Source organism: Salvia hispanica, chromosome 1, assembly GCF_023119035.1.
Source record: "Salvia hispanica cultivar TCC Black 2014 chromosome 1, UniMelb_Shisp_WGS_1.0, whole genome shotgun sequence".
Classification (NCBI taxonomy): Eukaryota; Viridiplantae; Streptophyta; class Magnoliopsida; order Lamiales; family Lamiaceae; genus Salvia; species Salvia hispanica.
In genome coordinates, this window is record NC_062965.1 from 36,399,020 (window position 1) to 36,419,067 (window position 20,048).

Genomic DNA, 20,048 nt, shown 5'->3' on the forward strand with positions numbered 1-20,048 from the left:
AAAATACATGAACAATATATGCATAATCTACCTCTATATCCTCAATACGTGTATTTAATAAACAAATTAATTTAATGATAATAAAGTATGTATACAAAATATAAATTTAATCAAAAACAAAATATAATATACAAATTAGTGTTTCTTTTAGTACTAGATATGGATATTTATTATTTAAACGATGAACTATGAATGGGAGTAGAAATAGGATATTTAGTTAGCAATATAATGAATAATTCACCTACGAAATATCAAGATAGAATAATGAATAAACAAACTAAAAGTGATAATGTTTATAGTAGTAATTGTTTTGCAGATACTAATAAATATTTGAAGGAGATAAAAGGTGGGACCTTACAAGACTAATTAATCGATGGATAAATATTTGAAGGAGCAAAAACGGTGGAACTTTAAAATGATTAATCGATGGAGTAGAAGTATATAGATATGAAAATCTTAATTTGGAGATTTATATCAAGATTAATGTTTCTTTTTAGTATTTAAAATATAATAAGGGTGATTTAGTAAGTAATTAATATAATTTATAATACAACCGGTTAATATAAAACCGGTTCGGTCCGATTAAAAAGTTAAGGGTATTACGTATGTAGAAATTCTCTACGAAAATCATTTCCCAAAAAGAATCTGCCAATTTCATTACAATTGTGATTTTTTGGTGGGAAATCCCAAAACCATTACAATTGGGATTTTTTGGTGGGAAATCCCCAAAACCACACGTACACGTACTAAAATTCTGGAGGTATATCCAAAAATTCAAAAGGCAAAAGTACAGAAAATATTGGAGGGAGATTGGAGCTGCCACTATCTATAAAAGCATCAAATACATCCAAAAAGAGAACTTTTAAACACTTGCCCTCAGAAAAAATTCATCATTGGGTTATGGAGACAACTCATAGAGATACACGCACTATAGGAGTGGACACCAAAAATTTGATAGCTCAAAGTCTTCTTCAACAAAGCTATTCAGGTCATCTACGACATGGAGCTCTTATAAAAGCTGCCCAACAGTTTGAAGTATGCAAAAAGACAGTTTACAGAATCTGGGCAGAAGAAAAAGAGCAGATGGAGCGTGGAGTACTTGTAAATGTGCGAGATCGTGTTAGAGGATACAAGCACAAAGATAAAATGCAGCTTCATGATAACAAGGTAAGACAACTATCTATGCTTGAAAGATCTACCATACGTAAGATGGCTCGCAAACTTGAAATTAGCAAGAGTACATTAGGAAGGATGAAGAAGGAGGGTCCGATCAGACCACACACAAGTGCAGTTAAGCCAATACTTACTGATTTGAACAAATTAGCACGGTTCAGATGGAGTTTCAGCCAGATTCAACCAATCAGAATCGATGGTAAGCTTAAATACAACACAATGCACAATGTAGTGCATATTGATGAGAAATGGTTTTACATGACTAAGATTTCAGATAGATACTACCTGCTGCCAGATGAGGATGAGCCATATAGATCATGTAAGTCAAAAAGATTCATCACAAAGGTTATGTTCATGTGTGTTGTGTGTAGACCACACTTTGCACAAGATAGAGAAACCATTTTTTATGGAAAAATAGGCATATTTCCTTTCACAACTACGGAACCAGCAAAGAGGAATTCAAAGAACAGAGCAAAAGGAACCATGGAGACCGAGCAAAAGGTACCATGGAGACCAAGCCAATCCAATCAGTCAACAAGGCGATCACGAGAGATTGCATAATCCAAAAGGTACACTGATTTTTTTTATAGATTTTCTATCAGACATGTACAATATCATCACATACAGAATTTTTGAACAGATTATACCAGCTATCAAGTCTAAATGGCCACCGAATGTATGCAAGGAGATACTCATTCAACAAGGGGTGGCTTGTAAAGCTCTTTCATTCTCAAATAAGCCTCCTAACCTATTAAAGGGGTGGCTTATAATGTGAAATGAATTTAGTCTACTTTTGTATGGTTTAATTCCTAATCCCGAAGGGGGTGGCTGGAGGCACGTCGATAGGGGTTTCAGGGATGAAAGAATCGAAGAGTGTTTCAGGGAAGAATGAGTCGAAGAGTGTTTCAGGGATGAATGAATCGAAGAGTGTTTCAGGGAAGAATGAGTCGAAGAGTGTTTCAGGGACGAAGTAGTCATCGGGAGTGTCAGGGACGAAGTCGTCGACGGGAGAGTCAGGGATGATGATTTCAATTGGGGAGTCAGGGACGACGAGGTCGACGGGGGAGTCGGGGACGACGGGATCGATGGGGGAGTTAGGGACGACGAGATCGATGGGGGTGCCGCCGAGAACCAAGGAGGTGCGGTGGGGTTACTCATTTAACGAAGGAAAATCGGTCGATCGACAACTCAGGGATGAGAACGGTGAAGAGGCGGTGATTTGCAACCAAAAATTAGGGATTCTGACTGATTAAATGTGGGAGAGAGAGATAAATGTGGGTGGGTGGGTGACGGGTTGTTGACGGACGGACGGAAAAGGAAATAGGAGACAAATTTTCAGGGACGGAGGGAGTAGTAAACTTTACTCCAAATTCGTCAGTGAAATATTGTCCAATTTTGTCATTTCGGTTCATCCATATATTGTCCACTTTGCATTTTTTTTCCATTTTTAGTAAATGAACCTCACTTTCCACTTACTCATTACACTCGCATTCTATTATAAAATTATATAAATAGTATGAGGCAATTCCATTAATTTTTTCCACTCACATTTCTTAAAATCTGTGTCTAGTCAAACATGGATAACATTTTGCTGATGGAGGGAGTAATTAACTTCTGATTGATCCTACATATATAAAATTATGTATTTTAGGAGTATTTATTTTCAATTTTTTCATGACAAAATGCTCTTGGTAATATACTATTGTAAATTTGGCATATACATGTTTTAAATTAGTGACATGGTTAATTTATTTTTAAAATGCGTTAGAGAAAAATATACTCTCTCCGTCCAACTAAATTTAGTTGTATTTCTTTTAGAATATCTAACTAAATTTCACTGTATTTCTTTATAGGATATTCTAACTAAATTGAGTTATTTTATTTAAAAAAAAAAAAATTATTCAAGCAATCTTGCTTTATTCCATCACCTAGTTTACTCCTCATCTTTCCTACTTTATTTCTTGTTACTACTATTTTATTTATTTCATCTAATTCATTCAACACAATTTTCTTTATCCCTATACTCAAATATTTTGCATCAACTTAGTTGGGATGGAGGAAGTAAAATTTTAGAATGGTCTCATCCTCATCGATGTTTTCGTATGACACATTACAATTTCATTGTAACCGGAAAGTTGAGAAAAAAAAATGTTAAAAGTAATAGGTTTTATGGTTGATTATCGAAATCGCAGGACAGTTTTGAATTTATCAAAATTCATACTTTTTCTAGCAATGTTTCTTTAAATTATCATATTTGTGTTCTCACCCTACTTAATTCACTAAACGGTAATTAAACAGTAATGGGGCGTAAGGAGTATATACCTAATTTGATATTATTATAATCCTAATACTATATGTGTAGGAATGCATAAGGCGACCATATTCATACATCCTTGTGCGATGAATTGTTTCATTTTTCTCCAGTTAGAAAGCTCTTTCCTTAGAATGTAAGTTCATCTACACACATTCATATAGTATATGTATATTCCATTACTCCATTTCATTTTTCAGCTGATATCAAATGAATTTCAACACATAACTGCTAATTTTTCTCCTCATTCACACTCACCAATATTACATTGATTCTCTATTAGAAATCAAAAACCTCATTTTTATAGATCATCACCAAAAATTGATAGGCATCAACCTCTTCTCCAACGAAAGTCATGCCGATGGCGTGCACAACTCGTTCGCGTTCTCGTTCATTTTCACAGCTCCATTTTTCATCGCCTTTACGCGAAAGGATGCCTGCAATAAGATCCCTTCATTCTAAAACCAGCCTCTACATGAAACAAAAACCATGAAAATTAACGACTACTGTATGTTTTATTTTACCTTCTTATCTGCTCCAAACTCGATCACATCCCGTGGGTGGATACGAGCCGGAGTGTTGGGCAACAAGCGCCTACGCTTGCCTTTGTTACTGCAATTTTTAAATTGAAGTCTCGTGAAATGTCTCTCGAAGTATAAACACCATCAAACCAACATAGTCTAAACTCTTACTCTGTGATCCAAGTGCCATACTCGCTCCTTGTATCAGTCACGAAAAATGCGCCATCTATATAGTTTATTCGAGCATGCATCTTCGATACCTAAGAAATCATTCACTTTTTCCTATAAAGACATACATGAGAATACAACACAAATTTGTCTCAAGTAGATAGTGATCTCACCTGCCGTGAAGCTATACTTATCGACTCTCCATTCGACTCTGAAACCGCCAAACTCCTATGAAATAGTGTTAATACTTAGTGTGCAAAATTTCAAAGATAAGGAAATTTTTTTTTAGCACTGTCAATACCCAATTACACATGGCTTGTTCTCGTCTCGCCTTAAGAAAATTGTCTCGCGTGCAACATTTGAATCTCCAGAAGGGCATAAAAACCAACTGTGTGTGACATGATAGATTTATATCAAACAGAACAAGATGACTTCAGAATACAAAGATAGTACTCACTCGGCATCCATAGCCCGCTCTAGCGCATCATCGTCTGTAAACCATCTTTGTAACTCATCACTGGCCTTCACAACATAAAAGCAGAATTAAACATCAGAAACGAGTATTCGACATCTATTTTTTTAACGGACTGAGGATAGTCTCGTACTCTGTCAGAAATTCTACACTGCAGTGGTCTTCCTTCGAGCTTTGAACTGCAAAGTACGAGCGATCAGAAGAAATTTAACCTAAACAAGCACCATATTATGAGGATGGATGTATTTTGAGTTCACAGGAATTGAGGTTTATTTAGATGAGAAGGGATTTGAATTCTCACCCGTTACCGCCTAGAACCCAACCGAGCATTAAAGGCATCATATAGTCAATCATCAGCCGGCCTCCAAGTGCTCCAGGATGCGGTATTTTATACTTTGTCAAGAACTACAGAACATATCATTCGCCTCTGTCATCTTACAATGTTCATTAAACTATTGTGACATGTAAAAAAGTAGTTACCGATAATGGACCAAGTCCGACACCAAGATATGCCCTGTAGGTTGTCGCCATTATTGCAGCCATTCTTGCGAGTCCATGGATGATTGCAACTCGTATTTTTCGAGCATTTTCATATCTGTAAGAAGGAAATTTAAACAGTGCCACTAAACTACAACACTAGATGTAAACATTGAATTTACCTCTTCAATGAAGATGGCACGTCAACTGCATTTCCTGAAGTAGTTTGACTCCATGCCTTATCAAGCTCCAGTGCTAGCTGATATCCATCCTGGAACGATAAGAAAGCTGATCAGAACTGACGATGGACTTGTGAAGTGGATAGAAGATCCTTAACTGAGATATGGAAATTTTAAAACGCGGCTTGTGTGGTCAAGAATATATAGTTCAAGAAAGTAACCTAAAAGCCTAAATTCATGTCCAGTAATTAATTTTCTTAGCAATGAGAAATGGAATTAAATGTAAATGCTACCTCAATCGCCATACAACCGCCTTGGCCCAAGTTTGGCTGCATAGCGTGCACTGAATCACCCAGCAACGTCACTCGTCCCTTTCCCCATGTAAATATTGGATTCCGGTCATATATGTCACGTCGTAGTATATCATCTTCCTCTGTTGCTAGCAATAGTTCTATAACATCATCGCACCAACCATCAAACAGTTTGAGTAACCTCTCTTTTTTACCTGAAAATCAAGAAAATTAAATTCAATAAAAATACAAATTAGTTGTGTCAAATATCTATCATTAAGGCCAGATGGTCTCTACTCAAAAACAAAGTTGAAGCATATCATAATGTATGTTTTTGCAAACCAACAACTTAGTTTGCGAAAAATCTTGAATCACAGTAGTAAAAGAGAGTCAAAGTTGTTACCTTTGGGATTATCCACACCTCCAGGTGACTCCTTGTGAAATGCGTACCACTGCATTTTTCCTTGACCCACGTCGGAAGACACGAAGTACTGTTTGTGTCCTAAAAACACTCGGTACCTGGAGAAGAATAAGCATAAACTTTGACACAATCTTACAGATTTCATAATGCATTAAACAGTTGGTGGCTGGCTAATAACATACCCAACAGTAGTTATATCGGCAGGAACGAAATCTGCTATGCCAGTGTAGCAGGTATAGCCTGAGTATACAGCCTCACTCGGTCCAAATAACACATCCCTCACCTATATTAGATCAATCATATTTATAGCTAGTAAACCACATTTTTCCTAAAAGTTTACTATCTGTTTGAACTATTCAAGAAACATAACCGTATACAAATCAGGAGATACCTTTGACCGTATCCCATCAGCGCCAACGAGAACATCTCCTTCATAGCACTCCCCACTTTTAAGTCTCACCATAACCTAAAATTTACATAGCATGGGAAAATATTAAGTACAGCACTTCAAATATCTACCTTACTGAATTCCAAAATATACACCTTTTCACAAATCTTTACTAAATGAAGAGAGGTTACCTTTTGACCATCATCCTTGAAGTCTACCACATTGCTTTCATTCTTGATAACATCTGAACCGACCGCACGAGCAAGAATTTCCTGTAACGTCATGCGACTTATGACCCGAGTAACAGGAAGCCCCTGCTCAACTGCAGGGGTGAATGTATCAAACTTGACGTACCTGCTCATCAACCCAACCATTTCATGTCATTCATTACTAGAATTTCTCCAATCCCACACTTTCCACACTAAATAATTTATCTCAAATTATAAAAATACTCGAAACAAAATTTCTTACTAACTTAACAACTTCACCAATAATTATTTAATTTGCATTTATTGATCATTTGAAGTAATACGATGTAGACAAAATTAGGCTATACCTGATGGTGGTCACATGTATAAAGAAGATTCCCCCATGTGTAATAAATGAAAAAAAATAAAAATTAATAACCAAAAAGGATGGACTCCTTTTATTCCAAAAAAAAATATAGACAAATTTGCAAAGTTTTCATATTTAAACTTCGGTCTAATTTTTGAGGAGGAGGGAATATGAGGTAAAAATAAATAAAAAATAAACATAGAAAACACTAACCAATCACCGGAGATGCCATCAACCATGCCGTTGATTCGATCGCCGGTGATGCAGCCGGCGGCGAAGATTTGGTCGGCGACGTCGGTGTCGATGGCCTCCAAGGCGGCGAGGGCGTTGCTCTGGAGCTGAATAGGGCCCCTGTATTGGCCCTCGCCCCTGATGGCGCTCAAATCCCTCTCAAACACAACCACCTCGAACCCTTTCCTCTTTGCCGCCAGCGCGAAAACCAGCCCCCCGATCCCGCCGCCGGCCACCAGAATCCGCGCCTTCTTCTCCCTCTCTACGGCCTCGGCAGCAGCTCTGACCTTTCGGTGATTCCGGAAGCGGCGCAGCGAGTGGGGCGTGAGAGGCGGAGGCGAGAAATGGGCGATTGAGAATGTGGTTAGAGAGGGATTGATTGGGCAGTAGAAGAGGATTGAAGTCATGGCTTTTTTTTTTTCACCTGCTACGACAGATAGAGCAGTTGTGATGTAATTGGGGGTGTGAGAAATTCTGTGTTGAGTTTGTTTGGGCTAAAAAAGGAGAGTGGAAGGTGCTTATCTGTGTCAGTTCTGACACACCAGAATTGATGAGTGTATGTAAGAGCATACTAAATTTTAGACACTTGTCGCTGTCTGCAGATGTTGTTTTTTAACAAGAGTTTGATTCTCTCAGGATACATCAGTTCACCAATTATAACTAGTGATACATCAATTCATCAAATGTTTGTGTTACAGTTTGGTGGTTAGTGATATTTGGCTTATTAATCTTGTCTCAACTCCGAGCGCAAGAACAAGATGTCCCAAGCCTAGACCAAAGTTGACCCAGACAAATATGAAGGATTTTATTTGAATTATTAAGTAGGATTATTTTACTTAGTAGTGCAGTGACAAATGTTGGTGCGTTAGACCCCACCACGAGTCCAAAAATGCTGCTGAAAACTGACTTTCATCGCCGTACCATTTGAACCTTATACTGATGCACTTTTTATTGATACTATAAATAACTGCAAGTGGAAATTGCAATAATTGCAACCAAGAATAACTAAGGTAAGCTCGAAGCGTTGGAGACCCGAAAGCCAAAAATATGCTCGAAGTCATTTGGGAGCACGAAAAAGGGTACTCACGGCGAATGCTCAACTTGGCATTTTGGAATCCTTTGATTCGCCCGGTCGAGCGAAAGAAGGAGAGTCCTGAGAGTTCACCCGACTGGGTGTTTTCATATCATCGCAATCCAGGAGTTTGCCTTCCCTAGGAGATTGAAGGACTTGGTTTTGCCCGACCGAGCATTTTGTCCGAATCCTTGATTTTTGCACAAGACTTATCATATTTTTCTCTCTTTTTGGAGTTTGTATAAATAGACATGTAAAATTTACCTTCAATCAGTTTTTTGACTTTTGTAAACAACCCAAACTCAAATTTCGTTTCTCTTCTTATTTAAACATGAAGAATTTATCAAATGTAATTGTGAATGCATTGTTGTTTTGCAGTGCTAAGTTCAATGTTATATTCTCTCCGTCCTAAGGAAGATGACCCATTCCTTGGGCGGCACGAGATTTTATGCTACTTTATTACGTGTGTTAAGTTGAGAGAATAAAGTAGATATAAAAGTGTTTCATTTTTAGTAATGAGTCATTTTGGTTGGGACAAACCAAAAAAGAAAGTAGGTCATCTTCGGTGGGACAGAGGCAGTATGTTTTACTAGTTCTTGTGTTGAAGTTTAGTAGTGTCATTTTGATTGTTGTTTTGGTAAAAATAGCCTTTGATTTGTCTTCATCGTATTAGAAATGGTCCAGTTTCCCAAACATTAATTTATATCATAATACTTTCATCTTCTTCCTTCATTGTCACCATTTTTATTACTCCCTCCGTCCGCAAAATATTGTCCGAGTTTGACTCGATACGGGTTTTAAGAAATGTGTAGAAAAGTGAGTTGAAAAAGTTATTGGAATGAGAGTCCCATATTTACATATTAGTTTTATAATAGAATGTGAGTGTAAAGAGTTAGTGGAAAGTGGAGACCATTTACCAAAAATAGAAAAAAAGCAAAGTGGACAACTTTCACGGACGGACCAAAATGGTAAAATTGGACAATATTTCACGGACGAAGAGAGTAATTTATTTCTTAGTAGGTTTGTCGGTTATGAGTGCGTTAAAATGACAACACCTCTTAAAATAACATCATACCACCATTCCTAGCCAATTATTTGTACACGTGGACGAATAATAAGCTGCCATGTGGCAATAAAAAAAAGTGCTCAAGTGTAAAAATCTCGGTCATCAATACACAACACTGTATACAACAATTTTTTCTCGGCCAGCAATATCCAATATGCTATACAACAATCAATATTGCTGTGTAGCGTTTATAATATTGGTGTGTAGAGTTTATAATATTGCTTGATATGTGGTGTCATAGTGTCATTTTAAGAGGTGTTGTCATTTTAACACAAACCTTGTTGGTTATCCTTTAATATTTGCAAGAACAAATCTTGAAGAATTTATGTCCCTTGATTTACAAGGTTCATATTTAGATGAGCAATAAACAATGTTTTCAGAAATAGGTAAATATTATTATCCTCATCGATTCATTGACGAACAACGATGAATCAACCAACTGTTAGGATTGGTATACTGAAAAGCATGTTTCTAGTACGAATAGAATCTTTCTTATATACGGAAAACTCTACAATCCACTTCTAACCCGATTCAGTATTATTCGAGCAGTTTCGCACGAATAGAATCACTATTATTATTACATTGTGTTTGCTTGTGCATTTATAAGATGTTTTACAAACATTTAAATGCATAGGAAGTAAACAATGCCTAAGTCTTTTGCTTAGTAGACCGGTTGTGGGCGTCGTCCACTTTAAGGTAACACGGTCAGTTCTATGCAATGCTTTGCAAAAGAGAAAGAATAATTTCACAACCTAGATAAGCTTTGGCTACCTATCGTGAAAGGTTACAATGTCAGTCCGCATATTTCTAAGCCTTACTGAAATAAGATGACATTGGTGTGGTATATCTCTGAACGGATCTAACAGCAAGACGTGTCTTTATGCTATCAACTGAAAGACTAGGTCTTGATAAAATACTAATCTACATATGTTAGCATTGAGCATACGGTATTGATTATGCACTATTTGACTTATCAAATGGTGCAGATTTTTCGCAATCCAATAATCTTGATATATTGTGTAGTGGTGATTAATATCTAGCGGTGCTAGGATTGCTATTATATTGAATCGTGCGAGGTGTGTCTCATTTGATAATGTCCTCAAGAGAAGCTCAAACAAGGTTTTATTATTCGGAAAACTGGTCAGTTGGAGTTTTATTGCTCTATGAATAATAAATAAGTGTTTCTTGCTAAGTCCACTCTTGGAATTAATAAGATGTTACTTAATTAAGTCCATAGAAGACATTAATTAATTAATGGACATTTATATCTTAAGCGCGGGAAATAAATAATAACCAAAATGGAAACCCCGATTACTTGTAATTTTGGATTTGGATGGGGAGGTCAATATTACTTCTGTAGTGACTTCTCGTAATATTCCAATATAAGCTTGTATTAAATTGTGGGTCAATTTAATTAGTAAAAAGCTAATTTGGATGAGCCCATATCCAAAATCTTCCATAGATCCATATCTGGGCTCAAAAGGAACTTAATATAAATAGGAGAATAAAGGAGACATAAAATACACATTATTACTTTCTTAAAATTTTCGTCCACTCCATCATAGAGAAGGGGACGGTTTTTTCTCTCCAGCTCTCCTCCGTGAAATCGATTTTTCTGTCTCTTTTATTCGAGTCATAGTATTTTGATAAGATCAGCCCACACTGATATCGAAGTACAGTTCGGGAACCAGAGAGAAGATCCGTGGTCTAGTATTGAAGATCATCACGTGGAGAAGGCGCGAGCAATCGACGATTCTTTGGAGAATCAAATCGGTAACTCTAAACCGTAGATATCATGTTTTAGGATTTATACTTTCTTTGAGCATGAATTATTTGCGTTCTAGCATGCAATTATCTTTTTAACATGTGAATTGATTAATCGCATAATCGGTCAAATAGATCCGTCTCTGAATTATTTGTTTTGTACAAGTCTTCCGCTATGCAAGGGGCACCAAACACGCTCAGCACCAACAACGTCCCGCGTTACTTGAGGCGTTTTTTTTTCGGCACGAGATTTAAGATAGTTGTGTTTAGTGAGTTAAATGAAGTAGAGGAGAGAAATAAATTATGAGAAAGAAGGCAGAGTAAAGTAAAAGAAAGAATAAAGTAGGTGAAATTAGATATTTTGTTTTTAGCTAAAAAAAGAAATGACCCAAATAACTTAGGACAACCCAAAATAGAATATGACTCAAGTAACATGGGACGGAGGGAGTACATTATATTAAAAATGTCAACACAGTAACATGAGTATGTCAACACAAATTTATCTTGACATTTTGCTTAATGTGCTACTTGTTCACTAATCAACACATTATATTAAAAATGTCAACACAATAACATGAGTATGCCAACACAAAAAACGTGTATGATTATTCATCCTCTCCTAGGGCCTCTAGAATATCGTACATTGGCTACATGCCTACATCATAAAATATAGAGTGAACACCCTAACTGGGCCCTAGACTTGTATACTCTCACTTTTGCGGTGCCTAAACAAAATTAATATCACCAGCGGTACCAAGACTTGTAGTCATGCAAGTTTGAAGGTTTTTTGCACTTTTCGATACTTTTTCTGGACATTATAACCCCCGAAGGGTGAAGGGAAAATTTGTCCGCTCACTATCTTTCGCTGTCCACAGTCCACAACTGGCGCCTTTTCATCTGCATTTGGATTTGAGTGGATTTTGGACAAATTTGAAATGATTTAATCTCAATTCATGTTCAGAGAGTAAGTAGATAGTACAAAGAAGTTTACGCCCATCTTCCTAAACGCAATTCAAAAAATTGACCAACATTCCTATTCCTGCCACTTCATTGTCTTCCACTTTATCCATTTCCACCGCCTATACCATTACAGCCATTTCACCCTCCCTATCAAGCCACACCCCGTTTCGTTTTCATCAAGGGATGCCTCCGCGGAGAAAACGGGGAATACAAGCTCATGCACCACCACATCTGGAGATCATCGACGTTGACGAGGAAACCTGGAATATCCGTCCAAGGGATATTGAAGAAGAAAAGGAAGAAGATGAATGATATATAGTGAAAAGGGGAAAAGGTATTTCAAAGATATAATGACAAATTTTGGAAAATTAAGATGTCTGCGCAAGGTACAGACCTGTGGACATAGAAAGATATTGTTGTGTGGACGAATTAGCCCTTCACCCCTTCGAGGGTTATAATGTCCAGTAAAAGTGCCAAAAAGTGCAAAAAACCTTCGAACGTGCATAAGTACAAGTCCGGGTATCGCTAGTGATATTAATTTTATTCAGACATCGCAAAAGTGAGAGCATATAAGTCTAAGGCCCAATTAGGCAGTTCACTCTAAAATATAAATGTGAAATCTTGATTTTATTGACTATTTTGAAAATCTAATAAATGCATTTTGTTTATCCAACTTCAGTCTATCATTAAATTAATGTAAACCCAATCTCAAAGCAAAAGCATCTAGACCATGTGGGTCACACATTAGAAATAACAACATGCGGCTAATCTTTAATATGCAACTCCAAATAATACGTAAGAATTAATATCCCCACACTTGATCTCAAACATCTCAATTTTATTGCCTTAAGTTTTTGGTCATGTATTGTACCCATATCTCAAATATGATGCGGCAACAAAATCACACCGTTTCAAATAAATGGATGTTGTTTAAATTACTCCGGAGTAATTTATTTGAAATTTGAATCGGCGTGATTTTGTTTAGATTAAAGTGAGACTTCAATTGGTAAACGGAGGTGATTTTGTTTAGATTAAAGTGAGACTTCAGACAGAGGAATCATTAAAGTGGGACTTCAATTGGTAGACAGAGGGATCGAAGTCCCACTTTAATTTGGTGCGAGTTTAAATATATAAAGAAAAGAGGGTGACAAAAACTAGTGGAATGCAAGTGTCACTTTATATACTCCTTCTGTCCATAAAAATAATCTTATTTTGTCATTTTTGGATATCCACAAAAAATATCTCATTTCTGAAAATTGAAAGTTTATCTCTCATACTTTATATATTTTTATCTCTCTTATTTTACCAAATTTTCATTAAAACCAGTATCGTCCACAAATGAGACTATTTTTTGTAGATAGATGGAGTATTAGGTTTATAACAAAATGTGAGTTTAATGAGTTAATTGAAAGTGAAACTCATTTACCAAAAATGGAATAAAGCAAATGCGGACGTTATTTTGTGAACGAAGTAAATACTCATAATAGAGTGACATCATTTTGTCCAAATTAAATCGTATTAGATTGTCATAATTGAAAAGTTATTATTGTAGCTATATATAATTATAGGGATGTATTCAGATTCATAACTTAAATACTGTTCAAAATCAAAACACTTATAGTCTATTGGGTCTTGTGATCTAATGGTCAGATTAATGTCACGTGTCATCTAATAATGTAGATTATTCGTCTAATAATGTAACTTGGCTAATAATGTACTCCCTCCGTCCCAGAGTATTAGACCAACTTTCCTTTTTGGGATGTCCCAACATATTAGACTTATTTCCTTTTTAGCAAAAAACATCTATCTTATTTTATTCTCTACCTACTTTTTTCTCTCTTCTCTCCCCTACTTTTTCCCTTTCTCATACTTTACTCTCTCCACTTTAACTATTTAAATATCACCTCCTAAAATCCTGTGCCCAAAAGAAGCGAGTCTAATACTCTGGGACGGAGGGAGTACTATTTTAGTAAAATAATGTAGCATTTTTAGTCTAATATGCAGCTAGGCTAATAATGTAGCTTATCACAACCATCCAATCCAAAGATCCAAGGACTGAGATTTGCTTTAATTTTTGACAGAATTTCACTCATTGATCGTAGTGTAAATTGAAAGTTTATCTCTCATACTTTATATATTTTTCTTATCTCTCTTATTTTACCAAATTCTCATTAAAACCAGTATCGTCCACAAATGAGACTATTTTTTGTAGACAGATGAGTATTAGGTTTATAACAAAATGTGAGTTTAATGAGTTAAAAATGTGAGTTTAATGAGTTAATTGAAAGTGAAACTCATTTACCAAAAATGGAATAAAGCAAATGCCGACATTATTTCGTGAACGAAGTAAATACTCATAATAGAGTAACGTCATTTTGTCCAAAATAAAATCGTATTAGATTGTCATAATTGAAAAGTTATTATTGTAGCTATATATAATTATATTATAGCTCTCTTACTCTAGAGTCGGAGGCTTATGAACACACATATCCAAAAAAAATTAAAACACAGTCTAATTAAGGCTTATGAACACACACATATACACACACACCCATATCCACTAAAAATTAAAAATCAGCCATAAATAGAATGTAATTTCACTACATGTTTGAATCAATCAGTGCATGTTCATCATTTTGTGAGTGTGTAAGGAGAGAAGCATCTCCGACAGTCCCAACCTGATAGAATTGACATAATCTTGAGGACAATGCGCCGGCACTCCAGCAACCATCACTCCAATCACCCTAAATAATCGAAGCAAACCTCCTTCCTCATATTCCAACCCTTTCACATACTTTATCAAGAAACTTCTAATCAACTCCCACCATGCATTAACTAATTTTGGTAACCACCATATCATCGAAAAGTAATTTTTGTCTGGTTCTTCATCTACAACCTGCATAAACTTATTTTGAATAAGTAGTATAGTATTTTGTAAGTATTAGTATTTAGTAGTAGTTAATTGGGTGACTCACTTTTCCTTTATAGAGGCTGTTGAAGTAGATGCATGCTCCAAAATGCTTGAACATGAATGTGTCGTTATCGCACGGCAATCTTGGCACCACATCGTAGCTGTATACGAATCTAACGCATCGGAAACTATGCCTCTTGATCAACTCAGTCATGTATTTCCCGAATTCTTCATCTCCGACTCTTGGTTGTCCAAATGTGTAGATGCCCTCCAATCTATTGAGCAAGAATGAATCTCCATGTAGACCTAAAATCGCGGGGAATAATAACGCGAGTGCACCACCCAAGCTGTGCCCGGTCACTGCAACAAATTGATGATTTTACCCACACATGCATATATATGTTGCTAATTAAATGTGCATATAATTAAATGTCTTTTTGTACCTATGAATTTGGCCTTTTGATTTTGTTGCATAAGTTTCTTGAGTTGTTTCCGGATGGCGTAATAGGCGGTTTCAGGGAGTTTGGGGTCTTGTTCCTGCGGCCAGCCTTGGCTTTTCAGCAATCCGAGAGCCTTCATGAATCCGCCGTGCATCTTCCCAATCCCTGGAATCTCGTACCAAGAGAGATCAACGTCGGATGACCATTCGTCCGCGTTGAATGGCCCTGTTCCTTTAAACGCTACAACAATTGTGCCTCTCTTGTCGTCCATTATGAAAGCTTGTGTTGTGGCTTTTTCTTGATAATCTAATGATACAGATCAAACGGGAGAACTCAGCCCAAAAGACTATTTAGTATATACTCCCTCCGTCCAGCCGTCCCAGATAGTTTGTCTCACTTTGACCGAGAACGAGTTTTAAGAAATGTAATGAAAAGTTAGTTGAAAAAGTTAGTGGAATGTGGTTTCTACTTTTATATATTAGTTCTATAATAAAATGTGAGTAGGAATGAGTTAGTGGAATATGAGGTCCACTATAAAAAATTGTAAAAAGTGAAATGGGACAAACTATGTGAGACGGACCGAAATGGAAAAGTGAGACAAATTATCTGGAACAGAGGGAGTATATCTCACACTAATTGTTCTTACAACTGGCGTGGGACATTGAATCCGTAACATAAGCTGTAGTGATTTTGTTTCTTTTTTTTATTTTTTATTTTTTTTATTTTTTATGTGTTACGTCTTTTTTAGGATAAAATCATGTTTTGGAGGAACACAGTGCATTCTCAACTCACCATTCCAGAAATCGTACGAGTTCACCAAATTCATCTGCATTAAACGAAACAAAAATATGATTATGTGTTGGACCTCTATGAATATATATTGGTTTCCATAAACTTTGGCCTTTTAATTAAGTTAAAAATAGAAGTACTAGACTAGTTACTTTGGGAAATATTGATTAGCAAGATTTTTTTTTTTGAAAAAGATAAATTTCAAGGATATAAGTAATGAAAAAATAAGATTGGCTGCAAATCTAAATATTTTATTAGGTCCGATTGAATATAAAGAAAATTGAAAATAACTCAAAAAGTAAACAGTAAAATAATATGTTGATTACAATTCGATAAACGTGTGGTAGTTTTATGTACGTACTATCCAATTGCAGTTAATAATATAAAATGATAACCTTAGTATAGGCCCGCTTATTCGGCCGGTTCCGGTTCTAATCGGACCGGTTGACTGATTAACCGATTTTAAATTTTCATAAATCCTAGAACCGGAACCGATCGATTTCGGTTCTGAACCAGAACTGATATGTAATTTTGATTCGAATTTATTTATAATTTTAAATAGTTCAATACTAAAAAAAAAATCCAACATCTAGAAATATAACAAATAATACCTAAAAATTCAAATAAATACACAAAATATACAAACAAATAATACAATAATATTCATATATGGATAAGAGTGATGGCAATTGTATTAGGTCAGACTAGTTTATGTTAGCAATTTTTAAATACAATAGTAGGAGTTCAGACTTTAGCAATTTAAAAAAAAAAAGAGTTTTAATTTCCCTTTTTTGGCTAAATAAATATTAATTGGAATTTCCAATACTAATTGATCTTGTTGTGACATTTTGATTTATAACGGAACAGTTAATAAATTATTTACAAATAGGTTAAAATCGCAAGTTAAATGAATTGTTACATAAATTTGTTAAAAAGTTGTTTCTATCGTATGAAATGATATTGTATTTGTATAAGTTCTTTTGGAAATTAAAAACAAACTTATGATGTCCTACTCATTATAGTTAGTTCATAAAAAATGCATTAGGAAAATAATTGTAGATTCAAAGTATCACGGTTAAACATTTTAAATGAAACGTTTTCCTTTTTTGATTGTCCCACTAAAAATGAAACATTTCCTAAAATGGAAATAACTCTATCTCTACTTTTTCATCTCTCTTACTTTACTCTCTCTTCATTAGCTCACAAAACAATACTACATAAAATCTCATGCCGATTTCCAAATGATTCATTTTAAGTGGGACGGAGGGAGTGCTGTTTAAATCTAAAAATCACTCAATGTTTCAAATTATTTTAGTTTAACTCAATTAAATTAAATTTATTAGTATATTAATTTATAAAAATATAAAATTGAATTATAATCAGGTTCCCGGTTAGGAACTAGTCTGTTCCGGTTCCGAACCGGAACCGATTTTATTTAAAAAGTTGGAACCGGTACCGGAACTAGAACCAAAAGTTCGGTTCCGGTTCCTCAATTAACGGGCCGGTTCCGGTTCTGGTTCCGATTAACCGAGAACCGGAGAACCGTCTTAGTATATTTACCTTCCAGCGGTTGTCGACAAGAGCTTGGATGAAATTGTTGTTCTCATAAGATGCCTTGGAAGCCATCACAGAAAGTGCGGCGTAGTATCTCTTGTCTCCGAAACCAATCGTTGGATCTAACTCAAACCGTTTGTCTAGGTTTCCGATGAACGACCTAAAACTTGCCGACGTCTTATCTGGTTGTACGACCTTCCCTGTGCGCGTTGTTGGCAAATGAAACAAAAGTAAGTACAGTACAAAAATATCTCAGGTGTAAAAGAGAACTGAAAATACTGTATCAAAATTATTTGTCGTAATTATAAGTTTATCTTACATGTATATGTGTTTACTTTGAGGCATAAATTTGAAGTGTATACCTTTGAAAGTATTGTTGATGAGACCGAGAAAGCCTCTGTTTCGAGACAGCAAATTGAGCCAATGTTCGACACCGTTGCCAAAGTCTGCCAAAGGCTTAGCGTTTGCATGCAAGAATTTCTGGAATAACACTGAAATAAAAATGATCCATCGCCGATCCAACGGCTCCTGGGTGCCGTTGGAGCAGTCGACGAATTTCCTCTTTCCGATGTCGCTGGAGAAGAGTATCTTGACAACATCGCCTAACTCCGCGGCTTTAGGGTTAAGAAGCATGTAGTGGCTGCAGAAAGACTTGTTGCAACTTGAGCTAGACATCTACTCTTACTCTCTCAACAAGATACTAATTAAATGAATTGATGATGTTATAAAGATGGAGAAATCTAGAGACATATATAGATGAATTATTGTTGCATTGTTAAACACGTTTTAAGCTAGTAGTATAATGAAAAATTAAAGTTTATGGTGGAAAAACCTTCCCCCCAACCGCTCGGAGGGCCACTTCATTAACACAGATCACATGGGAAAAATGTGATTCATGTCTTTCTTGCCACAAGTTACAAAAATCAAGAATATGGCTACAATCATAGGTGCAATGTACAATTGAGCCTTTAATCCCTTGTTCCAATGGTCAGCGCACTAAGTAGTAGGTGATTGGTCAAATAGTTTGCTCAATTTACATGTATAAGCAGAGGCAGAGCTCAAATCCTTGATTTCATGCTTAAAGATGAGGTATTGAACCAGTAGCCCAACCCTATTGGTTTGAGTCCTTAATATTTCTAATTCTTAACATCCATACCCTTCCATAATAGATCTTAATAATTACAAATACTAGGGGGATTATATTAAGTGTTGGCGTATACAATACATTTTAGGTGTTTTTGTCATTTTTCCTTCATTTTATGTATTTATCTCAAGGAAAAGGCATTTAATTTATTGTTTACCCAAGAGAGCATTAAGTAGCCCCTAATATATAATAGAAGTAAAATAAGCTCTTAATCTTATTATTTTGTACCTATCATATATGCCCCTCCGTACCATTACAACTCCTAAATAATTGTGTGCATGGCATGTTTTTTCTCCAATGAATTAAACTTTTTAAGCATGTTTTCTCCAATATCCAATATAATTTCTTTTTTTTTTTGATAAAACAGGTCAAACATTTACTTTTGATGTCATCATGCGCAATATGTATGAAACACATTTGATCACCTTAGTGAACTTGTCCAGTGTAAAATTTTAATTTGTTTTTCAGTGGGAGCACAAGAAAGTGCTTTATAAGACAAATTGTTGTGGTGCTAAGAAATGCAATTACATGTGTCTCAATTATGATGGTTAAACTTATGCCAACACACATATTTCAATACGTTCAAATCAAAAGTATTGTTGGCAATAGGGATCGTGAATTTCGAATGACATATAATTCTACCCACTATGGACATGTCTAGGTTTCTTTACTTTTATTTTATGCCTCTAAAATTAAATTGGGATGTTACACTTGCATATTAGAAGTGAGTTGTCAGTATTCTGAATACATTAACGTGCTAATGATTAATGTCTAATGTATTTCATGTGACATTTATGTAACAATAATTTATAGTACTACAATGATTGCAAAATCACAACAAAGTGAGTTGGCCTTTACATTAGAACTCACATGCATATTCAGTGTAAGATTCTGGAAACGTATATATGGCATTAAGTTATAATTATATTTACTGCAACAATGTTTATATTGTAGTTATATTAAAAATATAATCATTAAAAGCTATGCTATTATGCTGCTCTATAAACTCAGCCAAAGTAATTGAATATAAATCACTCCAAACATTTTATGTTAAGATATGAATATATCATTGACCATATAAACAAATAAGCGCCCATGGCCTAATGGATAAGGCGCTTGACTTCTAATCAAGCGATTGTGGGTTCGAGTCCCACTGGGCGTG

The 20,048-nt window shown here is 35.6% G+C and overlaps 3 protein-coding genes and 1 non-coding gene across 7 annotated transcripts; 2 read left to right on the forward strand and 2 right to left on the reverse strand.

Moving 5' to 3' along the window:
• The first annotated feature begins 900 nt into the window (after window positions 1-900).
• Window positions 901-2,147, forward strand: LOC125195440. The gene is made up of 3 exons (XM_048093591.1): window positions 901-1,492; window positions 1,592-1,674; window positions 1,995-2,147. The coding sequence occupies exons 1-3, from the start codon at window positions 901-903 to the stop codon at window positions 2,145-2,147; spliced, it is 828 nt and encodes a 275-aa protein (XP_047949548.1).
• Window positions 2,148-3,643: 1,496 nt separating this feature from the next.
• LOC125212885 (zeaxanthin epoxidase, chloroplastic-like) lies at window positions 3,644-7,718 on the reverse strand. Of its 4 annotated transcripts, none has more exons than XM_048113211.1 (16): window positions 7,169-7,684; window positions 6,592-6,754; window positions 6,404-6,478; window positions 6,195-6,295; window positions 5,995-6,110; window positions 5,595-5,806; window positions 5,305-5,393; window positions 5,126-5,240; window positions 4,947-5,050; window positions 4,779-4,824; window positions 4,631-4,695; window positions 4,475-4,561; window positions 4,347-4,401; window positions 4,177-4,265; window positions 4,009-4,096; window positions 3,644-3,921 (listed from the first exon to the last, which is right to left on the reverse strand). In XM_048113211.1, the coding sequence occupies exons 1-16, from the start codon at window positions 7,591-7,593 to the stop codon at window positions 3,838-3,840; spliced, it is 1,914 nt and encodes a 637-aa protein (XP_047969168.1). In that variant the 5' UTR covers window positions 7,594-7,684; the 3' UTR covers window positions 3,644-3,837. The 4 variants fall into 4 exon arrangements, 2 of the variants coding, with proteins under 2 accessions (XP_047969168.1, XP_047969243.1); XR_007174819.1 differs by having other exon boundaries at window positions 3,799-3,921; window positions 4,177-4,287; window positions 7,169-7,708; XM_048113286.1 differs by lacking the exon at window positions 4,475-4,561 and having other exon boundaries at window positions 7,169-7,693.
• A 6,819-nt stretch (window positions 7,719-14,537) lies between these two features.
• LOC125214023 (triacylglycerol lipase OBL1-like) lies at window positions 14,538-18,464 on the reverse strand. Its single transcript, XM_048114863.1, has 6 exons — window positions 18,105-18,464; window positions 17,749-17,942; window positions 16,192-16,225; window positions 15,403-15,705; window positions 15,024-15,319; window positions 14,538-14,944 (listed from the first exon to the last, which is right to left on the reverse strand). Exons 1-6 carry the CDS (start codon window positions 18,415-18,417, stop codon window positions 14,666-14,668), a joined length of 1,419 nt encoding a protein of 472 aa, XP_047970820.1. The 5' UTR covers window positions 18,418-18,464; the 3' UTR covers window positions 14,538-14,665.
• A 1,511-nt stretch (window positions 18,465-19,975) lies between these two features.
• Window positions 19,976-20,048, forward strand: TRNAR-UCU. The gene has a single exon. It is a non-coding gene; the product is annotated as a tRNA-Arg (tRNA).